This window comes from Desmodus rotundus, chromosome 4, assembly GCF_022682495.2.
Source record: "Desmodus rotundus isolate HL8 chromosome 4, HLdesRot8A.1, whole genome shotgun sequence".
Lineage (NCBI taxonomy): Eukaryota > Metazoa > Chordata > Mammalia > Chiroptera > Phyllostomidae > Desmodus > Desmodus rotundus.
The window spans coordinates 73,971,043-73,991,699 of record NC_071390.1 but is presented as its reverse complement, the minus strand read 5'-3'; the positions used below and the strand labels follow the sequence as shown (position 1 = coordinate 73,991,699).

Below are 20,657 nucleotides of genomic sequence, written 5' to 3'. Positions count from 1 at the left end.
AGCAACAGGGGAGCCTAGACTGGGCTGCTTTGTCTCATTGGGAAGTCAGAGAAAAGGGAGCTTTGGGGACAGGTTCAGGGGATTAGCCTGGGCTGGCTAAGAAGCCAGCTGCCCATTGCCTCACAGTTTAGGATACTCGTGCCTGTGAAGAAAGATGTGTGGGAAGAAGGGAATGGTGCTGTGTCCTTTGTCATGAGGCTTTCATCTGTTTCTTGCAGGCGGGAATCTTTGGGGAGGTCTCAGGGGTGGGTTTTCAGCAGAGTATTCATCAGCATTCCAGGTGTGCCCTTTCAGTCATTGCAGTTGGTTCCTGTGTCACCCACCTGGTTTTGCTGTTTTGGGGGTCAGGGAGCTGAAATGCAGCTGAAGCCTAGGTGTTATCTCCAGGGAGGAAGTGTTACCTGTTAGGTAGCTAAGGTGGCTAAGACTGGACCTAGAGCCAGAAAAGTCCAATTAAGGGCTTTTATTGAAGCTGGACCACTGCAGTCAGGTGAGGTGGGTCTGAAAGGACGGCATCCACATAGGGAAGGATAGAAGGGCTTTTAGGGTGTGTAGTAGACCCTTGGGGGAGGGTGAGTCACGCCACTGATCTGCTCCAGGTGTCCTGGGTATCTGGTCTGGGAGGGCTGATTCTGTAGAAAGCTTGAGGGAAAGGGGCAGTGATGATTCAACTGGTTTCCAGCAGAATGCCAGTGACTATGCCTCAGTTGCTTCTGAAATGGGGAATCTCATGGTCAGGTATTTAGCAGGTGACTATACCTTCTTTGTTCCAGCATAGGCAGTGTCTTAGTCCCAGTAAATTCTAACATTACCCTGAGGGCCAGGTCTTTGTTTTCCCAGTTTGCCTGCTGCCAAGCTCTGGGGGCCTTTGCCCTGGCTACCATCTGCACCTGGCTGTAAATTGCTTGACCATTGTGTTCAGCTGTGTCTCATTTTCCCTATTCCATGTGCCAAGGAGTTTTCTTCTATTCTGTCTCAGCATGTCAGAATACCCTAGGACTTACAACTTCAACCGCTTTGGCTTACATATTTCAATTTCCTAAATCCACTGCAAAAAGAAAAAGAACATAGATAATTAAGTGTCTAATATTTACCTGTCATTATTCTCCATTTATTTCCCAATGCTGTTGTAACAGAATTCCAGCCTTTATGCAGTTCTGAAACAGATGCATGGGCCCAATTGTCCATCACCAAGATTCCCAATGCCAGAGTTTGGTAAAAAGGAAAGAATGGTTTGTTTAAAAGTTATACAGATTTAGAATAATGGCAGAATTCTGCCATTAAGTCCCACTCCCTTTAAAACACCCACAAACACACACACACTCCTGCTTTTCTTTTATTGCATTAGGCTAGTTTTTAGAATATGCCAGTCAAAGGTACCATCTCTCAGGAGAAAGAAAAACAGAAATTCCCAACTAAGTATTCTCTTGGTCTTAGTTTAGCATTTCAGGCATCTCCCATTAATCCGTGCTCGGATAGACAGGGCCCACAGTGTTCCCATGTTCTTCAGTTTTTAATCCAAAACTGCATGGCACCTCCTGGAGGGCCGTTGGGGGTCCTTCTGCACCCTTTCAACCTGCATAGCCAAGAGAGCCAAATGGCTGCCACGCCTAGTTTAAATCCCGGCCCAGAGTTTCCTTGATAACCCCATTTCCAACTTCCACAGTCAGCAACATCTGCCAGTCCTGTGGTATCTTCTGCCTTTCTCCAGCTGCCATTGTTAGATGGGAGGGTGGGGCCCTGTGATGCATAGTGAACTGCCTCCAAGCTCTTTGACACAGGTATTATATCTCCAGCACCTGGTTAAACTCACGCCCACCTCCCCTGCTACACAGCTTTTTAACATAACTATGAAACTGGCCAACTTGCCGTAGTTATGTAAAATAACTCTACTTTACTACCTTGTTCAGCTTCTCCTGACCCCCAGGCCATGTTAGGGTTTTTATTACTTATTTATCTTCTATATTCCCAGGGACTTCTCAGCCTTCACCCCATTCTGAACCTTGTTCCACACCCATTTATACATGTTTATTAGAATGAATACTATTGCCTGTTTCCCTGTTGCTTAAATCCTTTGTCTATACTAAGTGGTAAGAACTCATCCATTATTTCAGTTACTAGTCTTGTAACAAAATTAATACATACACCTACTTGAGCAAATGGGGTGATAGGGTGAAGGTCCACACGACTTTTCTGCTTGAAGTCCCACTTCCTAATCTTTGCATAGCTACTTACTAGTAAAAACACTACTGGGAGCACCAGGTTTTAATGTTATGGTGGTGGCGTACATAATAATGTAGGAAGAAAACCTCAAATATTTCCAGCAGAAAAAGTTCTCCTAGTTTAAAAGATTCCTCTCTTACCCTCTTAATTCTCTAGGGCCCAGAGTGGAAAGTCAGAGTTGTTACATCCTGCTTGGCTGAGTATATAAGAATTTCCCTTGAATTGTTTAGTATAAATATTGGGGATTTGATCTTTCCTTCTATCAGTCCAGCCTCACTCTGCTACAGCTTTAGGTTCCCCCAACTTCAGTTTCCTGGCTCTGACCCGCCAAGTGTTTCACTAGCCCCAGCGGCTACTTCTGTGAAGGAAGGAGGTAGAGTAGAAGAGAATTTCAGGGCAGCCCTGTACAGAAAGTATAAAACCTTGAAGTTTGTGGGAAAATAGTATCTGTCACTTGCCTTAAAGGCCTCCACTGTTGAACCTGCATATATGTAATTGTTTAATATGCAATTGTATACTTTAGGAGAAGATTTATTTCATTTTGAAGATTACCTTCAAAATGCCTACAGCTTATGAAGATAACCTTCTGCAATGATAGGTTTTTTTATGTGTGGGTGTTCTAGAACGGACCCATGGAGGTGGGGAATGATACGCTAATACTGAATGGCCCTCCCACCCCTGCTTCTCCCGTGGTCCCCCTGTTTTAGGTTTGCCCGCCAGCAGGGAATTATGGCTCTCAATGTCAGAGATTGAATAAATAATTCCTTTCCTTTTCACCAAAGGTTATACAGACTTAGAGTAATGACTTCATGTCTTCATTAAGATCCCAAAGACCCTTAAGACACCCACAAACTCACACAGTCCTTCCTTCCCTCCTTTGCCCAGTCTCAGGAAAAGAAATAGAAATTCGTGGCTCTGGTAGCCCCCGGTTCTCCCCAGTAATCCGTGCTCAGTTGACAGGCCTCCCTTGGTTCCCAGCACCATCACCTGTGTCACTGGGATCTCCAGTTCTTAATCCAAACCCACATGGCACCTTCTCATGACCCACCAGCAAGAGTCCTTTCATCCCTTTCTTTCCTGCAGCGTCTCTCCTGCATTCTTCCAAACTTCTAAGAGAGAGGTCCCGTCGCTACTACATCTCGTCTTCCAGCTTCCTAAGCTGCATGACAAAGGGAGCCCCAAAGCCGCGTGGTCCCCTCCTAGTATGGCCGTCACAGCTGGGTTTTAATCCCAGCACCAATCTTCCTCTGTATCCCCATTTCCGACTCCTCCTACAGTTGGCTACACCTGCCAGCCTTCCCGTATTTTTCCAGCTTTACTGGGCTGCCATAGTTAGCCCCGGCAGGCATGGCCCCATGGCGTGGGGTGAATCATCTCCAAGCTCTCACAAAGGCAATGTAACCAGGGGGAGTTGGCTTCCCAGTTACATCCTGGGTGGAAGTCACTCCCATCTTTCTGGCCCAAGGCATGGCCACAGCCATTTAACATATGTACAAAACCAAAAGTTACAGATATGTTAAACAACCATGGCTGAGGTTAGTTGCAAAACTGTTGCTATGCAGAACAATGGCACTGCTCCATGTGTCCCACCCCCCAGTTCAGACTTGTGGGGGTGAGGACATCTCATATTTTTTCTAATATTTCCTGGACACCCTGAGTTCTGTTCCCATTACAGATCCCTATTGCGGGATCCCCCTGGCTGCCCCCTGTTACTGGGGACAGGCAGTTGGTTTGTGGATTCAGGAGACACCCCAGAAGTAAGTCTGTTATAGGGACAGGTGTGGAAAAAGCTTCTCAAATATTGTGTAGGTTTGATTTTCTCAAAGGTCCTCTTAGGGGTGGCATTACAAAATATAACAGGAAGGTGGTACCAAATTTCAGATAAAATTCAGGTTCAGTGGCCCTGCAGAAAATAAAGGAGTATGCAGGCATTCATTTGTACAAAAACAGGTATTCTATAATAGATTCCGATACCTTATGTGTTTTGTATTAGTCTTACTGAACTCCTGTTTTCTACTTTCTAATTGGAACCAGTGGGATTCATGGAAATGGTCTGATTCTTCCCTGATATTTATCCTTGTAGGAGATGTACAACAACAGCGTACACTTTTACAATATTCCTATTCATTTGTGTATTGTGATTTTATTTTTGTTTTAAAACTTTCTTGTTAAAATTTTGAATCAAAACATTGATGATTCTATATTTCAATTCTCTTATTTTTGAATAATTTTAATCTTTTTAGTAGTACCCATAAAGAAGCTGTAATATTTCTTGACTCATGGATGAATATCTTTTATCTGTTGGAGGTGGGTGACAAAGTGACCTTGTAGGCCATTCCCATAATTGGGAGACACAAAGCCTCTGCACATACTTCTTGTTGGGTACCCTCAGAAGAGCTAAGTGTCACCTGTGGGATTTCAGGTCTGCTGCCTATGAAGAAAGTGTTTTCAGGTCCCTTCAGCCCGAGAGAAATCACCATAAAAAAATGCCATCATGCTTCCATGTGGTTGAGCACACCTGACTAGATATTGACTAGAATTTAGTATTGATATAATTTAAGGAAGATATGCATGTGCACAGATACATGTGAACAGCTAACATATGCACACAGAGTGTATAGTGCCAGGAAGTTAAAACCCAGTTTCTTGACAGCTCCTCATATTTCTTTTGTTATAGTTCACCTGTGCATGCTTATTTCGAGTTACGTCAAAAGTAATCATGCAGCCTCTACACTGTCTTACCAGACAAAGTCCGCAGCTGTTGTCTATGCACTACAGAGAGCTTTTGGTGTGTTGGTCTGGCCTCAGGTGTGGCCAGGTGGCCCACACTCTCTCTGTGGTTGGTGTATGCCAATGGCCTGTGGATGTATCCAGCTGATGGCCAATGGGCACTTTCTCCCAAGAATACCCTCAGGCTGGTTTTTACTTTTGTACTCCAGGGTATCTTTGAGGTAGGAAGAGGGACAGAATCATTTCAGATAGGATAGGACTTCTAAGAAAATTGAACAAAATGTAAACTAGGAAAACAGTTTCCATGCCCTGGCTGGTGTGGCTCAGTGGATCAAGCGCGGGCCTGTGAACCAAAGGGTTGCTGGTTCTATTCCCAGTCAGGGCGTGGGCCTGGGTTATGGGCCATGTCCCTAGTAGGGGACGCACGAGAGGCACCCACACAATGATTCACTCCCTCTCTTTCTCCCTCCCTTCCCCCTCTCTAAAAAATAAAATAAAAATAAAATCTTAAAAAAATAAAAACAATTCTTATTCCTCAGATCAGACAGAGAGCTTGAAACTAGTGAGTCTGCATTTGGGAGGTGGACTGTGGGGATAGGGGCAGGGCAGGACTCATGAAAGGATAAGCTGGATTTGTACCTAGCATTTTAGGATACCCCAAGGTGGCATTATTGGTCACCTCTTTGAAGGAAACCTATTCTTTCTATCTTCTAAAGTTACCTACTCAGTAAATACATTAACTGATTAGTATATACTCTCAAAACTAGGTCTTTAGGAAAGAAAATGCAAAGTTCAATGACATCAGGTCATCCAAAAGCTCCTTAAGGTTCCTTATCAACCTTCTACATCTTGGGCTAAGGATCCATTTTGAGAAACACTAAGGTCTCCATCTCTGAGATAGGACAGTATTTTGTATTGTGGTTTTTTTTCAGCTTCCATGAGGGTGAGGGTGCTATAAGAGGCTCCAGGAGGCTTCCTAGACAGAAGTCTGGCTTTATTTCCCAGCACCCAGCATGGAGAGAGAGGAATTGGTCTCCATGCTGATAACGATTCTGGCATATTTTGTCCTGTATCTTAATGTGATGGGCATTGTTATTTATCTTTCACCCTATAGTATGGATCTTTGTGGATCTGCTCTTTTTAGAAATCAATTGTTCTCTTATTTGTTAATTATTTTAAATTAAATTAATAGATACATACAAGTTTTATGAGATTTACTAATTAATATTTTATTCAGTTATTGAAAGAGTAGTACCCTTTAGTTAATTATAGCTACTTTTACCTTGTTAGCATGCCATAGTTTAAATAAGTGGGTATGTATTTTGCTCTGTTAATCAGGTTCAGATCTGCATTGTGCAGGTCACACATTCTTATATTTGGTAATGGAGCAATTGGGTGTGTTGGTTGGTGGAAGGATGGGATCACGACACAGAGGCGTAGCCCTCGGTAACCTGTAAGGGGTTGGCATGCAGGCGTGTAATATTTTTGTTGCATCTTTTGTTTTCACAGTGAGAGAAAAACGCAAGAGTCTCTTCATTAACCATGTAAGTGAAGCTCTACCCCTGTGTACTTCATAATGACTGTGCAGTGAAGAGAGCTTAAATAACTGTCTGGGATGGATGACAATAGTTCATATATTTTGTCAATGCTTGGGGGAATGTGAAGAATGTGACAGTGACGTTATGGTTTGTAATTGGATAAGCATGGCTGGTATTTATCCCCTGTCCCAAATTTTTTCCAGAAGCCCCAGACTGGTATTGTCCATGGGAAGGAAGATGTGTGTGAACAGTAACACAGCAAACACCACACAGGTCCAAGTGAAAGCCACTCCTGTTAAATTTCTGATCCTTTCCTTCTTCTACCCCACTCCAAATTACTATTTTTCTTTAACTCTGTTTCACTGGAATAAACACATAATTGTTTTCTATGAGGCTGTCTGCCTCAATACATTTTCCTTTCCCTGATTGTTGTTTGTAGGTCCAATAGAATCTGCATGTTCTTTTGGTATTCCAAACAGGATATATTTGACAACACTTTCGGCCATTCTGATCAGTGTTTGCCTCCCCTTGTTGTCCGGCAAAAAGCATCCATTGAGATCATTTACCCTTCTTTTAAGCAGCGTGTGCAGCTGGCTCTGTGCTCCTTCCCCTGACCCCCACGCTCATGGTTCCCCAACTTTTACCCCTGCAAACGTAGAGTCCAGGCAAGTTACCTCTAAATACATGACTCTTTCTTTAGAAAAAACTATCTCCATGAGTTATGGAATGATGAAGTAGGTAAATTACGAAAGTAAATATGCTATCAATTCTCATATGGAAAACAAGAATGAGTATTTGACCTCACAAGGGTTTTTCTCAGAGTTTCTAGACTATCTGCATTTAAGTATTTATAGATCTCGAAGTACTTGGCACTGACGCTGTTGTTAGAAAGACTTAGAGGTGTAACATTGTCTTCCCTACCCTTTGAAAATGTGGTCAAAATTCCATTGTAAAGAAATTCATAAGGTGGACTCATGCAAACTAATTATAGCACTATGTAAGTATATTGATGTTATTGCTCCTTAGAATGTAGATAAATTCTATTTAATTTTCTAAGTTCTGTATCAAAAGTGATGAAAGCCTTTCTGGTATTTTGAGTATGTATATAGTGTTTTTCATAATTAATGAAGACAGGGATTCCCAGGGTGGGGTGTACTCTGTCCGACTTGTGTGGGAGCCTTGCCTGGGAGGACTTATGCTCCTCTTCAGTAATGCAGTCCAAGTGGATTTTTGCCTTCTAGGTTGAAAAGGAATGGGAGCAGATTTCTTGCAAAATGGTGTCTTTTCTGTTTATACACTTCACCTGGTAAGCCAGAGAAGTCAAGCAATATAGTGAGTTTGATCTAGGAACTGAGGTTTAAAAAACTCTAAACCTTGCTTTTGCCTCTTTGAGAGATTTACTTTTAGTAGAACCTGAAGTTATTGAGCAACCACTATGTAGGCACCAATATAACATGCTTAGAAGATATGAAAGAAGCCTCAGTAAGGTTTTAATCTCAGTAAGATTTTAAAAATCCAATAAGATTAAGGAATTGGGATTTCACATCTCACTAAGGAATCTTAGATACTCTGGTTCCCATACCACTCATTTTGCTTGACACAAAGGATGTTGACAAGGGAAGATGTTTTATGTTCTCTCAATGTTTTTTTTAGAATGCCTAAAAATGATAATTCTGTACACTCAAAAATGTTGATAAGAGATAAATCTGTGTGGGATGACGGTTCCTTTGAATGTCTATTACATCTGTAGAAGACTTTCTCTTTCTTACACTTTCCTGTATACTTCCTTCTGTCACTCTTGCTATTGGCACAAATAAAGTGTAATAGTCTACAAGAATATAGGACAGCCGACACATGGAATTGCTTCCCTAGTGCCTTCGTGGAAGGTCATTTGGTAAACTACACTGTCCTTGTTAAGACACCCAAGTGAAGGTCACTGAACTGATTTGATGACTTGTCCTAGAACATTACATGCTCTGTTCTCAGTGGAAGTTGCTATGTTTGAAGCCCTGGTCTTTTGAGTGTGGTATGAAGATCTCGTCTCTGAATCAGTCAGCACAGATTCTTGAACACACTGCCTGCTTTTCACATTTCTGAGGCATTTTGTGAGGACAGTAGGAAGGAATGTTTTTGATTGGACCTCCTCTGTGACTTCCCCATTCTGTTGTTCTTTGCTGAAGATGGAGGAGCCCAGCTGTTCCTTATAGGAGCTGCATAGCCACTCCAGGTCTTCCATGATGTATCACACTCCTCACTATGTCATTTCAGTTTTTGCTTTACTGCTCTCTTATTTCCTCAGTTTTCAACTTCATCACCTTGTTCAGGGACTTCTGGAGCAGAGAGAGGAAAGAGGAACACAGAGTCTGAGAAGGAGCAAGGACTTTTTCAGACAAGTCCTGTAAGGAGAAGCAGACTTTCCTTCCCGTACCCTTTAAGCAGAGCTTCCACCGCAGTATCTGTGTTATAGTTTGTTTTTTTACTTTATATATATATGTTGTTAGCTTTTACTGTGATAAACTTTAAACTTATGGAACATTATAATAATATGGAAACTTCCCATACACTCTTTACCCAAATTCACCAGTTGTAAATTTCTTGTATTATTTTTTCTGAATTGTTTGAGAGTAGGTTGTCTTCATCCTGCCCTTTACCTCCTAATACTGTCCGTTGTGTATATCCTAAGATAAAGATATTCTCTATGTAAATACAATATTGTTATCAAAGTCAAGAGTTTAACATTGATACTGTTCTCTTAAATAACTGTTCGTATTTCAGTTGTTAACTGGCCCCATAATGTCCTGTGTAGCATGTTACTCTCTGGTGCTGGTTTTAATTTAGGATCACATGTGGCATTTAGTTGGCGTACCCCTCAGTCTCCTCTGTCTTTCATCGTGTTGACAGTGTTGCAGAATGCAGAGCCAGATGTTTTCTTAACAACATTTCTCACTTTGAATTTGTCTGAAGGATTCAGGTCAGCACTTCAAGCCAGAACACTTCATGGAGTACTTCCTTGCTTTTCTCCATGTATTAAACCTGGAGACATCCAATATTCACCTGACCTCATTGGTGATGTTGATTTTGATCACCTAGCAAGGTTCTGTCCAGATTCTCCACTGTGTATTGATTGGTTTTCACCATACAACTAATGAGCAGTCAATAAGCAGACACTTTATGACCATGCAAATATACTGTTCCTTATTCCTACCCTCAGGTTTTACATCTATTGATCATTCTTGCCTGAACCAATCTGTATTTTCATTGCAAATGGTAATTTTTCAGCCCCCTTCTCCTAACCCCTTCACATTTGGAAGTCTCATTCTGCTCTGAGAGCCTTTCCATCCATCCACCATCCTTCCATCCTTTCGTCTTTATGTGGACTTGTGGGTTTCTGTTTTTCAGTGATATTTATTGGGTTGGCAAAAGGTTGGCCAAAAATGTTTGTTCGGTTTTTTCCATATGACTCTAGTAGGGCTTAGTTGTCTAACTTCATTTGAACCAATTTTGTTAGATTGTATTGTGACAGCTGTCATATCAGCGTGCATTTAAAGAAAATTATCAAAATTGGTGAATTTTTGTGTAGCCATTTTAGTATTGAAGATGGAAGAAAATAGGCAACATTTTCAGCATATTATGCTTTATTATTTCAAGAAGGTAAAAACACAACTAATATGCAAAAAAAGATTTGTGCAGTGTATGGAAAAGGTGCTGTGACTGATCAGATGTGTCAAAAATGGTTTGCGAAGTTTTGTGTTGGAGATTTCTTGCTGGACAATACTCATGGTCAGTTGGGTAGACCAGTTGAAGTTGATAGCGATCAAATCGAGACGTTAATTGAGAATGTCAACGTTCTACCACCAGGATAGAACTACCAGCATTCTATTTATGTAGGAAATAGCTGATGTACTCAGAATAGCCAAGTCAATGAAGTTGTTGGTGAAAATGAAAAATGCATCTTTTATGGAATAAAACCATATGAACTTTTTAGCCAACCCAACATATATAGTTCAGTGCTGTCCTTGATTATTTTGGTGCTCACATTGTGGATTTGGCTAGTAGCAGTCTTTGTAAACTGGCTCTATGGTCTTGTGGCATGCCCCATCTTTGTTGGGGGGGGGTAGATTGTCTTGCTTTTTGGCACAATAAGATAGTTCAGTCTCAGCTCGTATCTGCCTGGGTCAGCCCTTGGATCAGCCATTTTTCCGGGGAGCCTTGATTCCTTTTAGTAGCAAACAGTGTTAGAAACTCAGATCTGGGCTCTGTGAATACTCATTACTATGGGGGTGTCATTGCTTCTAGGCCCATTCATATCTAGGAAGTAGACATTTTAGAAACCATGAATTCTTACTGGCACCCTAATTTCCAATTCCAGTCCATCCCATTGGATTTTTTTCTTGCCTTAGTCTTTGACTATTTTTTTAACTCTATAAAAGTTTATTTTTTAAAAACAGCCTTATTGAGTTATAATTTATATGCCACAAAATGGTTTTTAGTATATTCACAATTGTACAACTATCACCATAGTCAATTTTAGAACATATTCATCATCCCAAGAAGAAACCCTGTGCCTGTCAGCAGCCACTCCCCACCATCCTCCACCAGCCCCTGGCAACCACTACTCTACTTTCTGTCTCTGGATGTGTCTATCCAACATTTCATATAAATGGTATCACACAGTATGTGGCCTTTTGTGATTGGCTTCTTTCACTCAGCAAATGTTTTCTGGTTTCATCCATGTTGTAGTATATATTACAACTTCATTCCTTTTTATGGCCAGGTAATATTCCACTGTACAGGTATGCACATTTTGTTTATTCATTCATCAGTTGATGGACACTTGGGTTGTTTCTACCTTTTAGCTACTGTGAATCATGCTGCTATGGGCATTCTTGTACATGTTTTTGTGTGGACATGTTTCCATTTTTCTTGGGTATATACAAAGAGTAGAGTTGCTGGGTCCTATGGTCACTCCATATTTAACATTTTTTAAAAGATTTTATTTATTTATTTTTATAGAGAAGGGAAGGGAAGGAGAAAGAAAGGGAGAGAAACATCAGTGTGTGGTTGCTTCTCATGCGCCCCACATTGGCGTGGGACCTGGCCAGCAACCTGGGCGTGTGTCCTGACTGGGATTCGAACCAGGGACCTTTTGGTTTGCAGGCCCACACTCAATTCACTGAGCTAAACCAGCTAGGGCTATAATTAACATTTTGAGTAATTGCCAAACTGTTTTCTGAAGTAGCTGATCCTTGGCTTTTAATATTTTGTTTGTAGTTCTATGAATTCAATTTTTTTAACTGATCAGCAGCAGTAAGATACTTGTTTCTTCAAAGCACAACTCCTATTTTTAACTTTCTTTGTATTTTTAAATTTTTAAACTTTTTCCAAGAGAAGAAATGACCTTCTAGAACCAGTAATTTTTTGACCAGTATAACTGCATTCGTAGGAAACTTCGAAGGGATATTGCTGAAGAATAGCATGGTATAGCAATAACACTTTAGTAGGAGTCAAGTGACCTGAATTATGATACTTCTGATAACTTCTCTGCTTTTATGCCAACTTAACTGTGTCACTTGCTAAAGTGCTTTAATTATTTCAGTTGTAAAGAGGACACTACCATTTGTCTCCCATCTCACAGGATAGTTATTGCATAGCAATGGAGATGGGATATGTCTAGGCCCTTAAACATATACATTGTGCAAATACTTGACATATTTGAGTTTCTATGACTGTTTACTAATTATGTAGAAGAAAGAGTGATAACAGTAGGAAAGAAACTTGAATTTCTTACATTCTGGGGCAAGTCTAATCCATTTTTGAGTCTTCCAGTAAGTTCAAAATTTTAAGACTGAGACTTGGGTAAACATCTGCCCTACCTACCCCCATCATTCTGGATAAGTTCATTTCCCATCCCACCCTACCTCCAAAACTATAGCATGGAATATATATGACCATTGTATTCAAGAAATGAAGTAATAGTTATTTTGAAAATGAATGTCTTTATTTTATACAGCTGGAGAAAGGACTGTGGCAGCAGCCACTGCTTCTCCTGTGTGCAGGAGAAGCCTTTGTAGAAGCCTGGGAGGAGGAGTTGGGGGGCGTCTTGTGGCTGCCCTGTCCCACCTGGGGTGCCGTCAGGGGAACCTTTCTCTCTAGATGATACCAGCCCTAAAGGGTTATATTTCTGGCTTTTGCCTCACAGCCCAAATGAGAATGAGAAAAAGTAGTTCTCGTTGTAGAGTCATTGCACAGAACTGTAATGAAGCCAAGGTTTGATCTGGGATTGAAGTAAATTGTGAATATAAGTATTTTATGGTGACAGCATGCATGACATAGTAGAACAAAATTTTATCTCAAAACTGGCACCTCCTAGTGTTTGTTCTTGAGACCCAGTGTTGGTTTCTTTTTTTGCTTTCATGGAGTAACGATTTTGTCCACTTCTGTTCTTAATTCCATGGTTGTTTGCTTTTTCTCCCCTTCTTTTTCTTCTGTAAGAATTGATTGTGATGAAAGCTGTTTTATCTTCCTTTTTCTTTCCATGGAATATTAGTTTCTTAGCATTTTGCAGTCAAGGATGAGGAGCTTTTTTGTTTGTTTGCTTTGTCCTTTTTCTCTTTGTGTCTCTGAACTTCATGGTGGTATTAGAAGGATACTGTTTTTATCTCTGTGTCTTTGAGGCTCATAGTGGTATTGGCAGGGTGACAATGGAGTTTTTGCAGCATTGTCTGTATGTGTGTCCTTCTCAGTTGTGAGTGCTCTGGTTTGCATGGGAATTTCACAGAATGCTCCTTGTGTCCACTCCTTATTGGCTGTGTGGCTTGGGTAAAGATACTTTAAATCTGTTTCCTTGTTTGGAAAATGAGGGGAATACCCCACCTGCCTTACGGTTTTGTGAGACTGTTGTAAGTGATATACAGGAATTGACAGGTGGTGGCAATGGGCATCTGTTTCCATATTTGAAGGAATCTGAAGGACTGCTAGTGCAGATTTTAGTCTCTGTACGCACGCTTCTGCCTTCTCTGTCAAGGTCATAGTTGGCTGTCCTCAGAATTAGGGTTTAAAAAAATTATGCAGCATTTATTTTTGGTACTTTTATTTATGTAATTTTTTTTACAAATATTTACAACTTTTACTCTAGTAATACCATCTTATATTTTTAAATGCTTTATTATTATCTGATCCAAATGAACCATAAGAAGTGGTAGGACAACTTTGCTCAACCATTGAAAATGGGAAGTTTAAGTGTAGGGACTAAGTGCTCAAAGTGACTTCGTACTTATTGAGCACGACTCTGCTCAGCACCCCATGTGTTATCCCACATAGTCTTTACAGCACCATAAGGAGGGGTACCCTCTGCTTTCTGTCTTTTACAGATGAAAATATTGAGTCTTCAGGACCTAAAGCACAAGGTGACTTCATAATTTATTGTCCAAATCAGGAAACTAATGAGTGTGAAAGGGTGCTGTTATTGCTTACTTCACTACAACAGGCAAACTAGGATTGCCCCAGCAAGCCAGAACATGTGATCAATCTACTAAGTAATTTGCTCTGGTTCACACAGCTAATCAGTGGCTGAGCTACATTGTGAACTCCAGGCTTTCTGACTCCAACCGTGCTCTTGCCCATCTTGTACTTGAATATCTCTTCCACATTAGCTAATTCCTGGCATAGCTGCAAGAGAGCCAGCTACTGCCCCACTGGTCCCTGGGATAGAATTGCTCCTTGTTTGCTGATCCAAGAAAATTATCCAGTCTACCTCCAAGAGACTTGGAGTCTAGACCCTAGCGAGAACAGAGACAAGTGAGCTGAAAATGACAGTGGAGATTGATAAGTGCTGTGGAGGGTGCACAAATGAACCTAAGAGCACCTGGGAGGGCACTCAGCTTAGATGGGTCTGGTGGCAGGAAGGAGTCCTGAGCAAGAGCTGTTGGCAAGATTCTGAGGATGAGTGGGGTCAGAGAAGGGAAAGGGCCTTGGAGGTATTATATGAAGAGATCTGAGAGAAAATGGCACAAGTGAAGAACTCTAGGTAGAAAGGCATGGGACTTTGGTTTCACACAAATGTGGCATGGAGTTCTGGTGTCTTACATTTGAGCTCTGGACGATTACTTCATTTCTTTGACCTCTTTTGGCTTGTCTGGTAATTGAGAATGCTACTAGCCTTCCCAGGTGTTTGTGAGTTGTAAATGAATGTGCGTAAAGTATCCAGAACATTACTTTTTAGTGATGTGTATTTCAGATTAAGAGCTTCACATTCTATGAATCCTATAGTCCTAACATTCAGCAAATCCCTAAATCATATTTTGGAGTGATGAGACACCTTGAAACTAAAAGCTTTATAACTTAATGCTTAGTATTTTAAAGTTCAATTTAGATGTTATTAAAGAGTTTAAAAGTTGAGTTGGTATACCCTGGCAAACTAAGGGCTTTGGCACACCAGCTCTTAGTGTGGGGAGGCTCAGGCTTACATCTGGACTGTCCAAGGCTAGGACTGGCCCCTCGGTGTGGGTGGTTTAAGGATGGTAGTTTTTTAGATTGTGAAGGGATGATGTAGAGTGTGCTCACTTGAGTGTATCACTCAGCTCCTTTCCTCAACTCCTGTCACATTTTAAGCCTGAAGAAATTTGTGTCAGAGGAAATAGTTCAAACAGAAACAGAAATGAAATATTGTCCTTTTTACCTTATTTTTGGGATGATTCCAGAAGTTATCCTGTGTCTCTAAAAATTCATTTACACATGAATTTTTTGTATTAAATGTATCAATTTGAGGTTTTGTTCATAGTAGATTTTATACCAGTAGGGGAAATTTCATAAGAATTTTTTTTTAAGATTTTATTTATTTACTTTTATAGAGAGGGGAAGGAAGGGAGAAAGAGAGGGACAGAAACATCATTGTGTGGTTGCCTTTCATGTGCCCTCTACTGGGGATCTTGCCCAAAACCCGGTCATGTGCCCTGACTGGAAATCAAACCTGTGACCCTTTGGTTTGCAGGCCATTACTCAATCCACTGAGCCACACCAGCCAGGGCTCACAAGGATTTTTAAAATTTGCCTCCCATATTAGCAGCTCATATTAGATTCTGATTTTTTTTTAGTGTGTCTTAGGTGACTTCAATGTGATTACTTCAATTCTTAAGAAAAGAATTGTATTTAATGCCTTAGGATTATCTTAGTGAGAATGTTGTGATTAATTTAATAGATGTGAAAATGCCATGTTAAAATTACATTAAAAAATGACATTTAAGTTGTAACTTCAATTTTACAAACCTCCTTTGTGCCTTTCTTTACACAGGCACAACACTGTATGCTTAAGAAGAAAAGCTGGTGAACAAGCCTTACCTTTTGAATTTCCTGATTTTGGTTATTTCCTTCTGACCCACATGCTATTTATATAAAACCAGTGTGTGGGAGGATACTAATGTTTTAGTAGTGCAGTGCCCTCTAGCTGTGATTTAAGGAACCTGATACGTATTTTAGTGACTAATTTTGAGTGGAGATTGTTTATGACATTGTTTTTATATTTGTCAAGGTGTTTAATATTTTCATAATTTTATTACAGAGGAAACCTTGTTCAATAAAAAGAAAATATTAAAGTATTGAACAGAATATTGGCCTCCGATTAGCTTTAAGGCTTCTTTTACATTTATAAACTGTGGATACCGAGGGTTTATTGGAGGTGTGCAGGTGAGGTTGGCAGGTGAGGTTGGCAATTTTATTATCCCTAAGACATTTTTTTGGGGGTAGACTGTTCCAGCACCAGGCAAGTGGAAACTCATTTGGATGATTTTATTTTATTTTTTTCTAGCTTGCTTTTGAGCAAGAATTATCCAGACTGATATTTACTAATTATATTGCCCATATAGTTGCTAAAAATCTACTTAGTATTTAATTAGTTGTCATTATTGTATAATTTAAATTCAATTTCCTTTACCAGTACCTTTCAGAAGTAGTTCTCAATTCTCAAGTTCTTCAAAGAGCTCAAAATGTGTGCAGTTTTGAAAGAAACAGTCATAATACTGCAGACACACTATGTAAAGGCCATCCATTGGCACTCTTTTGCAAAGTATCAGAAAACGTACTTTGCCCTAACAAAGGAATACTTTTTTTCCCTTTATATCCTCACCTCTTGACATCTAAGCAGATTAACCAGGAGATTCTAAAGTAATATTGGCTCCATTTTCCATTGCCGCCAAATACTCTGTACTCCAAGAATAGAGAGAAGGAGTACAGTGAACTCTTGGTTCATAAAACCAGGACACTTCCTTAATTGGGGAACATCAATGTGTGGTTGCCTCTCAGCACCTTGAGGTGGTGTAATGAGCAGTCTCCTTGTTTCACACAGTCTACTTGCTTCACGCAGGTGATTTTTATGAATGGCACCCTGATGCTTGATGGTAAGAGTTCTGTTCGTCCCATGAAAGAGGTTTGAGATTAGGAGTGATAGTGGTGACTTTTACATATGGAAGAACAAGAAATTTCATTGTATCAAGAAAGTGGTTTTATATTGTTCTTGCTGGTAGTATTCACATTTCTGGCTAAGGCATTTTTCCTCTGTGACCTGGTCTCAAGTTTAAAGGGATGATGTTCTCTGGAAGAATTTTGAACCCTGTTTAATTGTCATTGTCTTGTTGCCATTGTTTTCCAGCATCCTCCAGGACAAATAGCAAGGAAATACAGCTCCTGCTCCACGATTTTCCTAGACGATAGCACAGTCAGTCAACCAAACCTCAAGTATACAATTAAATGGTGGGTATACAGATTTTTGCTTACCTGAATGCTTTTTCTATTCCTTAACTTAATGGCTAACTGGTTGGTTGTGGGGTCTGTCAGGGGAAAGCCATTGATTATGGATAATCTTTTTAAAAAGTGATTTGGTAGTTAAAATGTTAGGTATTCAAAATATTTCTTCATATTATCAATCATATGAAAAGACCAAATTTTAAATTGTTTTAAATGTAGATTAAAGAATATTTTTTATTTTTGTGCATACTTTCTACCTTCTTTTTATTAAATCCATCTTTGCATAACTCTGCAAATATTCTACCTTCACAATAATACAGGATTCCACTTTAAGACTTGGCTACTGTAGAAAGCAGGCCTGACATAGTGAAAGTATACTTGCCCACAGTTGATCAGAGTTCTGACCTCCTCTCTGTCACCAACGGGGAGGGTTTGGGTAAGACCCTTCTTTTTGTAATCTTATTTTCAAATGGGGTTTAAGGAAGGAAAGGGAGTCTTGGTATAAAATTCTTTCCCTTTGGACTTTAGTTTCCATAGTTTAAAATGGGAGGTAAGAGGGAAGGAACACTGGTTTCTCTGTAATGTTGCTGCTGGCATTTTAATAACAAGGTCACAGAGAACCTGATGTGCTGGGTCCTGTGGTCTTCAGCTCATCTGTGAAAAATCTGGGGTATTTTATCTTTATGCTTATATGAGAAAATACACATTTAACAACAGTTCATGTTAGTGTTTGAAGTAAGTGTTTATATTTCTAAATAGAAAGTGTTCTCTTTCAATGGGCCAGGTTTTGAGGCTAAAGCCCTATTCTGAATGTTACCACATGTGACAATCAGTCATAGCCTCAGGCAGGCAATGAGGACTGTCATGGTCTTCTGTGGACAGACTTCACAACCTAGGGGAAGGTGGATGTGGGAGCACTTGGAGGGAGGCTGCCTTCTCTTTTGTGGGGTTGCTATTCCTGGGCTCTCAATGGGAATGTCGCTTATTCCCTCAGCACCTTGGTGATAAGGGGCGTGATCAATGACAAGTAAGTATAAACTCAGTCAGCTGCTGTAGCTGGGAAGAGCTATGGAGAGCATTGCTCCCAACACATGTCCTTGGCTGAGCCACTCCTGCCCTTGAGCCTAGGTGTACTGTGGGTAAATGGGATATTGTGGAGTTTTCCAGAATAAATTGTTGGCAGTTGTGAAGAGAAGTGGAAAGCTCTGAAGATATGTGCACCATGTGGCTATGGGCATCTGCTGAAGCTCTGGAGCCCAGAGCAAAAGCTGCTAAATTCCTTTAGTCCTGGAATCATCTTCACGGGAAGGAAGGCAGAGCAGAGCAGAAGGTGCCTTCTCCTTTAGGGCCAGTAGGAGCCCTTGGGATTTACAAGTGGATCTGAATAAGTTGCTCAATGCTTTGTCCTTGGATGAATTAAAATTGCTACTTGTGACATAGACACTTAGGAGTGGATGGGAAAATACGGTGACAACTTGATATTTTAGTGTCTCATCTGGTAGGTGTAATCACCTGTTACAACTGTATCTGTGTAAATCAGTGGTACTAGCCCCAGCTGTTCCTGGGAGTCACCTTGGAGCTTAAAAACTCACTGCCATTTGATGTCTCGCCCCACAGATATATAGATTTTGTAGAGTCTCTAGGAGATTCTAATGGGCAGCCAGTGTTGAGGACCCTGATGTAGGTGGACAGCTGCTCTCCCCTCCCATCAAAGTTTCCTTGAAAGTTGTAAATAAACTATACGTAACTGGTAGAAAAGAAGCTGAAAAGTGAGGTCAGTTAAGATGGCTGACTTCTGGAACAAAATTTTCAGTGTGGGTACTATGGCTTCCCTCATCCAAAAGACATTCTCTCTGCACCACCCAAATTTGAAATTCTTTCAGTCAGTAGCTTAGTTGTTTTAAAAAGGATGCTGCTTTTAAACATATACCTACTGACTTCAGGCCAAGAGGGAAGTGTAGGTAGACACACTTCGCCACCTCGCACAACAATAAGAAGGATGATAACAAATTTAAACACAAAAAACAATCAGAACTTCCAGGAAATCGAACTAACTGTATGGAAGTCCGACAACCAAGGAGTTAAAGAAGGAACATTCATGCAGACGGGTAGGAGGGGTGGAGATGGGCAGCCAGGGCAAGAGGACATGCTGCAAAGTGGCGGCAGTAGTGGCCAACAGAAGAGGTAGTCTCACATTCATGTGTGGCAGATAAAAACCAAAAGGGACAACTGGGGAGTGAGTGATTCCCAGTCCCAACCCAGACCATGCAGCCCAGGGTTCCAGTGCAGGGAAAATAAAGCTTAATAACGCCTGGCTGTAAAAACCAGTGGGGGTTACAGTGGCAGAAGAAACTGCCAGTCTCTCAGGACAGTCCGTTTAAATGAGGCAAGAGCTGAGCAAGCAGCATTGTTCCCTCTCTGACCCCTCTCCCACATACAGTGCCACAAAGCAGCAAAGTGGTTTGTCCTGACCTGGCGAATACCTAACAGGTACGCCAACACGGGGAGTCAGAGCAGCTCTACCTAATACACAAAACACAGGGAGGCTGTCAAATACAGGAAACAAAGAAATATGGCCTTAATGAAAGAACAGATCAAAACTCCAGAAAAAGAACTAAGTGACACGGAGATAGCCAACCTATCAGATGCAGAGTTCAAAACACTGGTGATCAGGATGCTCACAGAAATGGTTGAGTTTGGCCACAAAATAAAGACGTGAAGGCTATACAAAGTGAAATAAAGAAAAACATAAGGGAAACCAACAGTGAAGAGAAGGAAGCTGGGACTCAGATCAATGGTTTGGAACAAAAGGAAGAAATAAAATTTCACCTGGAACAGAAAGAAGATACAAGAATTCAAAAAAATGAGAAGAGGCTTAGGAGCCTCCGGGACAACTTTAAACATGCCAACATCTGAATCATAGGGGTGCCAGAAGGAGAAGAGAAAGCAAGAAATTGAAAGCTTATTTGAAAAAATAATGAAAGAAAACTTCCCCAATTTGGTGAAGGAAATAGCCATACAAGTCTAGAAAGCACAGATAGTCACAAAGAAGCTGGACCTGAAAAGGGCCACATGAAGACATGTCAAAATTAAAATGCCAAAGGTTAAAGATAAAGAGAGAATTTTAAAAGCAGCTAGAGAAAAGGAGAAAGTTACTTACAAAGGAGTGCCCATAAGGCTATCAGCTGATTTCTCAAAAGAAACCTTGCAGGCAAGAAGAGGCTGGAAAGAAGTCTTTGAAGTCATGAAAGGCAAGGACCTACATCCAAGATGACTCTATCCAGTAAAGCTATCATTTAGAATGGAAGGGCAGATAAAATGCTTCTCAGACAAGGGAAAGCTAAAGGAGTTCATCATCATCACCAAGCCATTATAATATGAAATGTTAAAGGGACTTATCTAAGAAAAAGATCAAAAATCCAAACAGTA

At 40.7% G+C, this 20,657-nt stretch overlaps 1 protein-coding gene across 7 annotated transcripts in view; it reads left to right on the top strand.

The window, feature by feature from the left end:
* The window catches only part of CCNY (cyclin Y), a 274,562-nt gene that overhangs the window by 171,180 nt on the left and 82,725 nt on the right, over positions 1-20,657 (top strand). For 6 of the 7 annotated variants that reach the window (XM_024574760.4, XM_053922331.2, XM_053922334.2 and 3 more), the window contains 2 exons: positions 6,463-6,497; positions 17,134-17,234. In XM_024574760.4, coding sequence (XP_024430528.1) covers positions 6,463-6,497; positions 17,134-17,234 — 136 coding nt within the window. The remainder of the gene's footprint in view (positions 1-6,462; positions 6,498-17,133; positions 17,235-20,657) is intronic. The other variant, XM_053922336.2, reaches the window with a different exon arrangement.